This window comes from Lissotriton helveticus, chromosome 5_1 (assembly GCF_964261635.1).
Source record: "Lissotriton helveticus chromosome 5_1, aLisHel1.1, whole genome shotgun sequence".
Classification (NCBI taxonomy): Eukaryota; Metazoa; Chordata; class Amphibia; order Caudata; family Salamandridae; genus Lissotriton; species Lissotriton helveticus.
The window spans coordinates 2,078,517,294-2,078,529,541 of record NC_136065.1 but is presented as its reverse complement, the minus strand read 5'-3'; the positions used below and the strand labels follow the sequence as shown (position 1 = coordinate 2,078,529,541).

The following is a 12,248-nucleotide window of genomic DNA, read 5'->3' as shown; positions in this document are numbered from 1 at the left end:
AACATGATCCCCATAATCCAGGTTATGATCAACAATCACACCCAGGTTTCTGGCCTTCCCGGTGGGAATAGGAGGATTTCCCAATGCCTCTGGCCACATATCCGGAGTCCAGATGTTGGGGTTGTTTCCAAACAGAATAACCTCGGTCTTCCCGGCGTTCAATTTGAGGCAATTAGAGGCCATCCAGTCTGCCAAGCTCTTCAAACAGTCATGACATCTAGCTTTCATATCTACTCGAGACCCTCGTTGTACTGATAACACAATTTGGGTATCGTCTGAGTAAGATGTAAGTTGCAGACCGAAAGACCTTATCAAGTCCGCCAGCGGGCTGACATAAATATTAAAGAGCGTGGGGCTCAAGGAGGACCCCTGCGGCATGCCACAGGGAAGGGCAAAAGGTTTAGATCTATTCATCCCCAAGTCAACTGTCTGACTTCTGTCGGTCAAAAAGGACTTAAGGAGACTCCAAGCCGGGCTCTCCAGCCCTGCCCCCACCAACCGGTCCATCAATAATCCATGATGGACCGTGTCGAAAGCTGCCGATAGATCCAACAGAATCAGCACAGCAGCCCCTCCCTGATCTACCGCCGCCCTCACCTCTTCCGTGGCCTTGATAAGGGCAAGTTCCATGCTGTGACCTGCACGGAAGCCAAATTGTGTCGAGTCTAGGGCATTGGTCTTCTGAAGGAACAAGCTAAGTTGTTGATTGATGGCCTTCTCCAAAATCTTAGCTGGAAAAGGAAGGCGGGATATGGGTCTATAATTGTTGGGATCCTTAGCATCCAGACTGGGTTTTTTTAAAAGGGGAAGTATAGATGTGGATATCCATTTCGTGGGGTATTCACTCAAATCCATGATCTTATTAAGCATTGGAGTGAGAGTGGAAGCAATGACCTCGGGGCAGGTTTTAAGAACTGCGGACGGACATGGATCATTAGGAGAGCCAGATCGAACCGTCCACACTAAATTTAAAACCTCTGAATATTGTAGAGGATTGAACCGCTCTAAACTATCCTGGCTCATCCCAGTTCTTTTACCAGTACTGGTTGCCACAGCCCCCGCCTTTCCTTGGGTTTCGGAAAAGGAGGAAAAGATCCCTTCAACCTTGTCCCTAAAAGATAAGGCTAAAGACTCACACAAAGCTGCACTGCTCTGCGTACATGGCTTAGTTGGAGTGGTCAGTCTGGTGATGGTCCTGAAGAGTTTTCTAGAAGAGGAGCCAGCCCCATCAATTTGCTCAGCAAAATAGACCTTTTTTGCCTCCACAATCAGTTGTTTATAAAAAATCTGACTTTCTTTATATTTTTCCTTATTTGTGGGACAGTAATCCCTTCTCCAGATCCTCTCACGCCTCTTGCACTCTGTTTTGTGTTTTTGCAAGAGGTCTGAAAACCAGGGTGCTGATGGCTGCGCTCTCCTGGGTGTAAAAGATTTTATCGGCGCAAATCTATCGCAGGCATTCTCAATCCACCTTGTATACAAATCCTCTGTAATATTAATGTTTGTTGGAAATTTAGGCGCACTAGATGTTAAAAACTTCCCCATCTCCTCCCCCTTTATATTTTTCCAGACCCTGGCAGCAATTTTATGCCGTGATTCAGCCGTGGCTGAATTCCCACACCCTAGATGGAGCGAAAAAAGAATGGCCGCATGATCGGACCATGAGAGAGGTAGAACTTCACGCAAGTCCAAACCGGCATTGTTGGAAAAAATGCCATCTAGCATGTGCCCAGCTGAGTGCGTGGGACCTACAACCCTTTGGTCTAGTCCTTCATCCCTCAAAAGGCCAGTCAGTCTATCAGTATCCAAGTCTAGGGCATTCTCTAGATGAAAGTTGAAGTCTCCCATAATCGTGAAGGTGTTCGCACATAGCCCAGCCTCCAACATGGTACCTAATGAATTCAGAAACAGACCTCTGGGCCCCTGGCGGCCGATAAACAAGAATCCTTTTACAGGTGTTGTGGGGAGAAAGACGCACGCTGATGGACAGAGCTTCACATGAGTCAATAGATGCAATGGAGAAAGAGGGTTCAAGACTGCAATGGTAAATAACAGCCAGACCTCCCCCCTCCCAGAGGGACGATCCAGCGTGTAACACAAAAAATTTGCAGGCAGGGCCTTCACAATATCGGGGCCAGAGGTACTATCAGTCCATGTCTCCGTAATGAAGGCCATCCCTATCTTATGATCTTCCAGCAGTAAGCTGCACTCCAGACCATGTTTAACCAATGACCTGGCATTTAGCAATACACAATTCAAAGAGGGAGCGGGTGAGCAAACCTCCTGATGGTCCCTCACTTTCCTCCTAGTAAGGCCACAAGGTTCGTTCAAAATCAAAGGAAGGGGGCAGCAACAGCTGGAACAAGGATCTATAGGCTGGCCAGACCTGACCCCTGGATGGAACCTGGGACAGGAGGCTTTGCCGACCCTAGGATCCAAGCCCTTAAGTACACCAGAAGTGTATGTTAGAGGACCTAGTGGCCCGGAACCAGGGGGACGCGCCCTGAGCCCGGTCCGAGCGCAGACGGACTTGCCTTAGGCGCGCCTTCGGCACGGCCGCGGAAAACCCGATTTAGATACCATTGCTCCGTCCACCCGCCCAATCACCGCCCAGTTTCCGCCTCCTGTCCCTCCAATCAGCAGCGCTCCTACTCGGCGTCTGCAGGGAGTCAGGAAGGACGGCAGCCAGTAGTTCACCCACAAGCCGGGTAAGTTTTAGGCACACAAGAGCAATACTGAGCAGCAATAAAGGAAGTTAGCAGCAGTAAGGCTTAAAAACATTAAAACAACAGCGTGACCTGGCGGGTATTGAACACAACCAGTACTCCAGGAGTCAGCCCATTATTGACAATTAATTAACGCAGCGCTGTGCCACAAGTCATTTGGCTGCTCCGCGCCACGATAATTCCGAAGCAAAGGGATGCGTCAATCTATAACAAGATGACGAATTCCTTTGCTCTCCCCTGCGCTGGGGTACTATTAGCTGCCATGCACCGACGCAGGCACCCTTGCACCATGGTGCAAGGTTGCCTGCATCAGGGGGGGGATTGTGTTTGTGCAGGAAGGGACATCTTCCTGTACAAAAACAATCACAAGAGGTGATTTCCTCTTCCTATGTGTGCTGCAAAATGACTTGGTAGGCCTCTGATAGCTGCTGGATTTACAATAAAGGATCCGCCAGCTTCAGAATATGTCTGAAAGTTGCCATTTTCAGTAAGCGACACATGCCACAGAAACCATACTCTCCTCTATGGTGCCCTGTCTCAGGCTCAGTAGTGTGTTTCTTGGGCTGCACTATTTCAGAGACCTGCAGAGCATGCTGGGAATTTCATTTAAAATTAGTGACATAGAGAAAGCTCGGGGGATGCATGCCTGAAGATACTGCCCTGGAGTATTGATTTGTTAATGTAGTTGAGCGGTGGGAGCAGCAAGTACTGTGGTATCCAGGGGCATAACACAGGCCCCCGCATACTCCACGGTGCGGGGGGACCCGAGCTGCAGGGGGCCCCCTCAGCACAGTACTCATGCCTAAATGCTCCGGATTAAATACAAAGTGGGGGGCCCTCTGTGTGCATTGCAGGGGGGCCCCTTAAACTTTCGTTACGCCACTGGTGGTATCTTCAATTCATATACACTTGCCAAAAGTTGGGAGCATGTAAGTCTACATTTTGTAGAACTTTGCAATCTGAAATGGTGAATAACCAAAAGTAGTAAAGTTACTACAAAGTGTAAGAGTAGATTTACTAATGCGTAAATCTGCTTTTGTGTTGATTAGACGCCAATATATTTTTAGAAGAAAGCGCGTGAAGGCAAATCACTGATGGTGGTTTCTGGTATCACTTGTATACAGGCTCCTTGACTAGCATAAGAAGGTTTATCACTAATTTGCAAAGGCTTAGTTAATAGGTGTCCCATTGAGTGTTTTGTCCTTGGGCCATAACAGAAATCAGGAGGCTCACGCTTTAGTCATAACTGGTTTGAGTTTTCATGGTATTGCTGACGTGTATCACCCATACTCACCTTAAACTCCATGGCTTTCATGGCTCTGCCCCGCTGGTCGCGCATCCCAAGGAAAAGCTCCAGTGTGACGTTCAAGATGGCTGCCTCTGTGATATCCTGGTGTGTGCTGGAGGTCCAGGAGAAGGACATGGCCTTCGACCAGAAGTTGGGGAAGAAGCTGTAGGACCCATGGGGGAGGTACATCAGGGCCCAGACACAAGGAAAGAGCCAAACCAAGGAATAGTCCATATTAGATACATTTATCTGCGGAAGATTAGAAAAAATAATTAGATGTAGAGGTAGAAAGTATGACATAGAGAATGAGAGAGTGTGTGAGAAAGCACAAGAGAAAAAAAGACAAAACATAATATCAATAAGAACATGTTTTTATGGTACTAAATACCACTCTTCTGCTGAATCTAAGCTATTTAAGTAACAGATGGAAATGGAGTTCACTTTACAGACAAAGGGAACTGGGTGTTTCTAAGCAACCTGAAACTCTGCATACAATCGTATCTGTAGCTGTCTTATACACACTCTCAACACACAGGTTCTTGCCAGAGCCACCCAAGAGGCCAAAATTGTGTTTATTTTCTTGTCAAATATATATATTTTTTTAATCTTTGAAATCCGCAATGAAGTTGCGATGATCGCAAATACATTGTAAAACAAAAGCTGACATTCAACAACCACCACAACATTAAAAAATGTTAACTTAAAATTATTTCTACAATACACACATTACTAACCACATCACTGCTTTAAAAACATATTTGTACACATATTTTTTAGCAATTTATTAAGAAAGTGTTTAAATCCTACTTCCAGTTTTCGCGACTACACAAGAGTTGCGATGACTCCCGTAACAGTGATGATTGCGCCTTTTTTAGGGGGTGCAAAACACATGTATGCACACATTTTATAGTATGTTAGACACTAGGGATTTATTACTGTACTGTTTAAAGTCATATTTTTGTAGGGAGTTTGCATAAAAACAACCCTTTAAACCAATTTCTGTTTTCGCGGTGGCGCCGGGCGCCGCTATACCGTCGTTACCCGCAATCACTGCAGATATGTCGCGAAATGATGAAACAAATGCAGGCATTCAATATCCGCCACCACATTCAAAACTTACAACTGCAAAATTGATTATAACCAACAGACTAAACACTTTCTCTGGTTGTCTTTGAGTGAAATGTCAGCCTACCTGTAATGTCCCTGCAGCCTTTGTTTTTTTCTGTGAATATATATAAAGCAAACACAAGGAGATGATGGACAGAGCACTGAAACTTTTCAGACACTCACCCCCAGTCACAGATCTGGGTTGAATCCATTGTCTTTTTTTAGCTCACTTCGCCACCCCAGTTCAGACCCACCTATATGCAAATCAGTCTTGACCCTGTGCCTCATGGGAGCAATCCAGCCGGAACTGCTAAGCCAGGCCCTCACTGGACTGGAATCAAGCATCTTGGGACTGGTTTGGGGGTAACACCCCTCGTCAGCCATGCTAGCTTGAAACCAGTGGCAAAGTGAGCAAGGGACCCACATCTGGACATGCCCTGCCAACTTAGGGCGCACAAAGCAAACACAAGGAGATGATGGACGGTGCGCTGAAACTTTTCAGACACTCACCCTCAATCTCAGATCTGGGTTAAATCCATCATTGTTTTTAGCTCACTTAACCACTCCAGTTCAGACCCAGCTAATATATATATACGGAGCTAAAATGGATGTGCGGTTTGTTTGAGAAGTTTTTTGCAGATTCAATGAACCACTCCAAAGTAATTAAGAACGCAAAAATGCCTATAACAATGGAAATTCTGACCTAACTATAACTACTCTAATAGCTGACAGCATAATATATATACCTATACATATTACGCTAGCAGCAGTTGGAGTAGTTATAGTTAGGTCAGTATTTATCCTGCAAAGGCATTTTTGTTTTCTTAATAACTTTCGAGCTGGTCAACGAATCTGCGCAAAATCTTTTTTTTTAAACCTATTCATCCACTTTAGCTTCTTCATGGAAATGTTTTATGCTGATTTCTCAAACAGAGGCCAAGAAAAAGGGGAGGTCCCAAAACATCAATTTATCATTTTAATTCCCATATGCAAGTTTGCACTCTCTGATACAGAAAAAAATGTTTACATTGAATTATACTAAATTTGGCACAAAGACATAAGTTTACCCAGAAAGCGTGTTTTTGGTGATTTGGTGTAAATGCGTTCTGTAGTGTTTCAAAGATTGGCCTTTAAAGATATGTTTGGATTAGGCATGCGGAGTTAACCTCCAGAAAAAAGTTATTGATATCCTGACCGTTGGTATCTAGGAATGCTCGACTGGGCCAGTTTAAGGGAATTGGTCAATCATGAGTGTCTGGCCACAACATGAACAATATATTGTGGTAGCCATTGCAAGTCACAGGGATATGGTCCATGCATCCTGAACATGAATTAAAATACATATAATGGGTGGGAGAGGTCAGCATGCCATGACCCCCAGGAGCATTTGGGGCTGGGGGTCCCAAAGGGACACACCCTTAATTGGCTGGTCACATGGACAACATGTTGTGGCAACCATTACATGACTCAGGGACATTGACTACATTGAAATTTATTGTAATGAAAGCCTGTTTTTGAGGGTCATACAAAGAAACATATATGAAGGATGTTAACAGATTTTGGTCACAACATAAAACATTTGTGGTGGTACCATATTAGTTTTAACAATTGAAGTGAGTTCTAAAGTGATTTTATCATGTGAAAATTCTGATCCTCAGCTGGGATTTGAGGAGGATACTTTTGTCATAGAAATTATGGTTAGTGCTCTAGAGTGCTAAAAAGAGGACACATTGGGGGTGTGGTTAAGATGGGGGCGGGATAGGTCGTGTTCTCTCCAGCTTCTGCCCGCCGCCTCCTGAATCGGCAAAGCACGGCCCGGCCAGGGAGTAAAATATCCAGAGGTTCGGCTATAGCACGGCAGGGATCCCTCCGGAACCACTTGGTGCCCGGGGTCTCGACGGAGGGAGCGGACGTAGGCACCCCAGCATATCGGCCAGGACACGGCTCTGGCCTCCCGGGGCCTGGGAGGCCCCAACAATGCGGCGCCCCGAGACGCGGACCGCCGAGGCCATCGCCTTCCCTTCTGGCCGTGGCGGAGCACACTGGATGACCGGTGCCTCACCAGCTACTGGGACTGCCGCCTGCAGTTGTGCCCCTCGCTGGCACTGGGGCTGGATTCCAGACGAGATCAGCGCTGCCCCCCGGTGCAGCAAGGAAGGGGGCTCTTAGCCAATGATTACCCATCTACCCCGAGACGGAAGCCCAGCTGAGCCCGCCACTGGGTGCGGGTCGAGTGCTGCTTGCAGCTCAGTCTTTTTACACCGGACAGGGCCGTGCAGATCCCCGGTCCACGGTGGGGGTACGCCCAACACAACAGCGTCCAACGCGGGGGTGCAACTGGTGATGCCGTGGCGCCAGGGGATAGGCCTGAAACTACCACAGCTCCCCCGCACCGGACTACTGGGCCGTTGCCCCCCCCCAACGCTTCACCCACTCCTTGCCTGCTGGGGGGGTGACTACGGGACAGGTGCTAACGCAGGCCTAGAAACTGCAGAGCGATGGCAATAACAGAGGAGACATTCTGGGGGCCCGGGGGAAGCGGCGGACCCACGGATAGGAGGCCCAATGGACTGGGATTGTGCTCCCCGCCCACCTGATCGATGTGCCTAGTGGGCCACACGCGGGACCATGACTTGGGCCTGCCCAGCCCTCTGGACCCTCCAGCGAGCTGACACCAGAGAGGGCCATTGAGACCCCACAGAGCGCTCGACTGGGGACACAGCAAGGCCCATAGTCCAGGTACAGAACTCGTGGCGGCTTGAGGGGTTGGCGGGGACACTGAAACATGCACATAACGGGCCAGCAGCTAGGCAAGAACGGACCGCTGGGCCCCAGCCCCACCTTAGACTCTCAGCGGCATAAGCCAGGGTGGAATTTTGGTGCCTCTCGAGGACAGAGCTCCCCCACAATTAACTTGCCACACCTATCCTTGACACGCAGTGCTTCAGGGGCACACCGACCAACGGAAGGTTTGCCGGGGGGTTGCCTCAGAAGAGGTCCAATGTAGACGGTGACCTGGAGGCCTGACGACCCAGTGCGGCACACAGAGAGAGTATTATATGTCCCACACACAAAGCTCTACAAAGGGAAGCCCCTGCCCGGCCGGATCGGATGTCCCAGCTTGCACCCCACTATCTGAGGAGCGATTGGCCCCTGCTCCGGCGCCCGGACCCGAGGCGCACTCAGCGGTCACACCTGGATGTGAGGAGCACACAATGGCAGTTCTAGGAGCCACCCCTTCATTTCACCTCAGGCGCCCGCACTACCGTGATTAGAAGGGCCCACAAGTCCTCGTTCCCACTCGCCCTACGTCTCCCGAGAAGGCGGCGAACTCCTGATGGAAGTCCTGTGCCCCCCTCGGTGCCTATTAATCTTCGGTCCCGCTCTATAGGGTGCCTGAGGGGTCAGGAGAGCATGTCCAAGTCCAGGACCAACAAGCCAAAACCCCTGAAGGATATCTTTGGCCACCCCCAGTCCATCACCAACATGGCTACCATAACGCTGGAAGCCGAGACAGCGAACATCCCACGACCGCTGGAGACGAACCCATCACGAAGGCCTTCCTAGAGTCGGTTAAAGCCGAATTTGCCACAGAACTTAAAGACGTAAGCCGAGATGTCAACGGATTCGGCAAACGAGTGGCCACACTCGAAGAGAAAAGCGATTCCACAGTCACAGATTTGACGACGCTCCAGCAAGAAGTCATTAGATTGCAAGACCAGAATATGGACATGCAAATGCATTTGGAAGATATCGAAAACCGATCCCGTAGACACAACATCCGAATCAGGGGAGTGAAGATGACTGACGACACCCGGGACCTTCCGACACATACTCTGCGACTCTTGCAAGGCTGACGTCGTCTTGGACAGAGCACACAGAGTGGGTCCACCTCGCGGTCCCAACGTGCTACAGGCAGATATCCTGGTGTGTGTCCAGGACTTCAAGACCAAAGAATCCATCCTCTCTAAGGCAAGGACTCTCCATCCTATCTCATTCCAGGGTCACACCCCGGTACTGTACCAAGACCTAGCACTGATCGCCCTTCAGCGACGTCGGAAGTTCCGCCCGGTGACCGACCACCTGCGGCAACAGGGGATCTCCTACTCCTGGGGACACCCATTCCTCCTCATCTTTTGATACATTAGCAAACTCCACCAGCTTCGTTCTTTGATGGACGCCTGTCGCCTGTTGGGCCTGACTCCACCGGGCGAGGATGATGAAGCCGATGGTTCGGGATCGGGGCAGGAGATTTCCCCATCAGGCTGGCAGCGACAGGGCAAGAGGCGGCACCCTCGTAAGCCGCCCGCCTCGGAAATTGCCCGTAGCCAGCAGGAAGCACCTACAGAAGTCCTCGCCGGGGAGGGCTCTGATGACAAGTGATAGGCTTGGACCTAATACGCTTTTTTGAATCCTCCTATTGCATCTTTGCTGGTTCTGGGTGGGTGGCGGGGGGAGGGCTCCCCTTTCCATTGACCACACCATGGACCCCAACTGGTTGTCATACCAGTCGTCTTGGGACGATGGACTTATCTCACGTACTGTTCCTGTTCAAGTTGTTTTTGGGTTAGGGAGGGTGGGGTACTTCCTCTTTGTGGGTTTTGCTGTATTTTCTTTCGGGTGTTGGTCCCCTCGTCCACCTTTCACCCCCTTCCTGGCGCCGGTCTGCAGTGCTACCGAATTACGTTTTCCCTCTTCTAGCCATGGGCTCTTGAGCGGCCCTCCCGGAACTCGTCCCAGCCAGTCCCCCCTTCACATGACATATGCCCCAGAAACCGCTTAAAATTCTCACCCTCAATGTCCGCGGTCTTAATAATCCGTTCAAACGAAGGGCGGTTCTCAACTATCTAGAACAGTCGAATGCTGATATTTGCCTTTTACAAGAGACCCACCTTGACCCTAAGGATCACCACAGAATGAAGTCCCGTACATTCCCCATGCAACTATTCTCCTCTAGCTCCACTAAATCCGCCGGGGTTGCTATCCTGGTCGCTCGCTCTTTTCAGGGTAAGGTCCTCCAGAGGGAAGCAGAAATTAAGGGCCGCTTACTCACCTACCGGTTTCAGGTAGTGGGGATCCCACTTATAGTGGGTTCAGTCTATGCCCCTAACGAAGGACAGGGGAAATTTTTCCACACGTCACTCACAGAGGCGACAGCCAACTCTGAACGGCGCTTGTTGCTAGGGGGAGACTTAAACATGGTCTTCGACAATTTCACTGACCGCTCTTGTCAGCGCACGACACAAGCCGGAGCTCTCTCCCAGACCGACCTAGATCGGCTTCGAGAGCTTGGACTCTCAGACTTTTTGATGCCATTTTCACCCTCACAGCCGGGCTTATCCTTATTATTCAGACGCACATAAAACCTATGCCAGCCTGGACTACTTCCTTAGCTCCACCCCCTGACAGGCACTTGCGATAGACACTGAGATCCTCCCTGCATCCCTGTCCGATCACTCCCCAGTTGTGGCCACCTTTCACTTCCCACACGCCCGGCAACCACAGCAACACTGGCGCCTACGCGATACACTGCTACACCATACGTCAACGGTCACTCCAATCAAGCCATCACAAACTTCCTGCCCCATAATGCCAATCCGAATATGTCCTTGGCAACGCAGTGGTTTGCCCTCAAAGCCGTCCTACGAGGGGAATTCATCGCCATATCTGCAGCCAGTAATGTGGAGTGTAGTAATAAGAGAGCTGAGCTAACCCAGCGTGTAGCAGAGTTAGAACAGATGCATCAACGCACGGGCGCTGCCCGGGCCTGGCGCCAACTATGCATAGAAAGGAAGCAGCTCGCTGCACTAGATCAGGACAAAGCCGAATATTCAGCCCTTTGTCTCCGCCACTCCTATTATACTGGGGGCGACAGGTGTGGCCGCCTCCTGGCTCATAAACTGCGAGAAGTTCGACAACGTCCGGGCGTACAGGCCATTCAGGTTTCCGGGGGGTGAGCCCACATCAGAGGACACAGACATAGCGGAAACTTTCTGGGACTTCTACGCAGACCTATACTCGAGGGACTCCCTTGATGCTCTCCACAGTCTTGACTATCTGGAGACTGCGCAGATCCCCCCACTCTCACAGGCACAGGCAAAACATCTTGACAGGGATATAGGGACGGAGGAGGTTATCGCAGGTTTCCCACCTCCGACTCGGTAAATCCCCAGGGCCTGATGGCTACTAGGCAGCCTTTTATAAAACCTTTTGTGGCCAAATCTCCCCCCTATTGCGGGACCTTTTTAATACCTTCGCACAAACCGGGGCTATCCCATGAGAAATGTTGGAGGCATCTATAGAAGTCATTCCTAAGCCTGGAAAAGACAAGACACTTTGCAGCGCCTACTGCCCTATCTCCCTCCTAAACATTGTTATAAAGCTCTACATGAGTATATTAGCGACCCGCCTAGCACCCTATATGCTCCAGCTTGTGGAACCGGACCAGGCTGGGTTTATATCGCAAAGACAGACCAGCGATAACACCAAAAGGGTACTACACCTTATTGAAAAGGCCTCTCGCTCTCAGGGGGAGTATATGCTACTGGCCATAAACACAGAGAAGGCCTTTGACAAGGTGCACTGGCCCTATCTGGAGCAAGTCCTGTCAAAATTTGGGTTTGGGGATAAACTGTGCACGTGGATACTAAACTGTTATCGCTCACCTAATGCGACAGTTCGATTGAATGGCCAGACATCGTCCCGATTCCCCATAAGCAGAGGTACAAGGCAGGGGTGTCCCCTTTCTCCCCTCCTCTTCGCGCTCTACATGGAACCTCTGGCGCGGCGCATTCTGCAACATCCCCTCATATCGGGGAATACATTTGGTGGAGATACCCATACCATCAGCCTGTACGCAGATGATATCCTGCTTTCCCTCTCTAACCAGACCCGGTACGTCCCCCAGCAGGCTGGATCCAGCAAACCCAATCTGACCTGGCGCGCTTCATCTGGCAGGGCCGCAAACCCAGGTTAAGCATGCCATAGCAATTTTGCCACCGGAACAGGGCGGTGTTTGGGTCCCTGATTTTCAGCTCTACTTTTATGCCTCACAGCTCTGCTACTTAGTAGAATGGAGCCGTCTCGAATCCGAGAAGCACTGGCTGTTTCAGGACCAGGCAGTTGCC

At 50.0% G+C, this 12,248-nt stretch overlaps 1 protein-coding gene across 1 annotated transcript in view; it reads right to left on the bottom strand.

Annotated features, from left to right (window-relative positions):
* The window catches only part of VWA7 (von Willebrand factor A domain containing 7), a 140,439-nt gene that overhangs the window by 84,635 nt on the left and 43,556 nt on the right, over positions 1-12,248 (bottom strand). The window contains exon 2 of the mRNA XM_078646027.1: positions 4,021-4,263. Within this exon, the coding sequence (XP_078502153.1) occupies positions 4,021-4,248 (228 nt within the window). The 5' untranslated portion in view covers positions 4,249-4,263. The remainder of the gene's footprint in view (positions 1-4,020; positions 4,264-12,248) is intronic.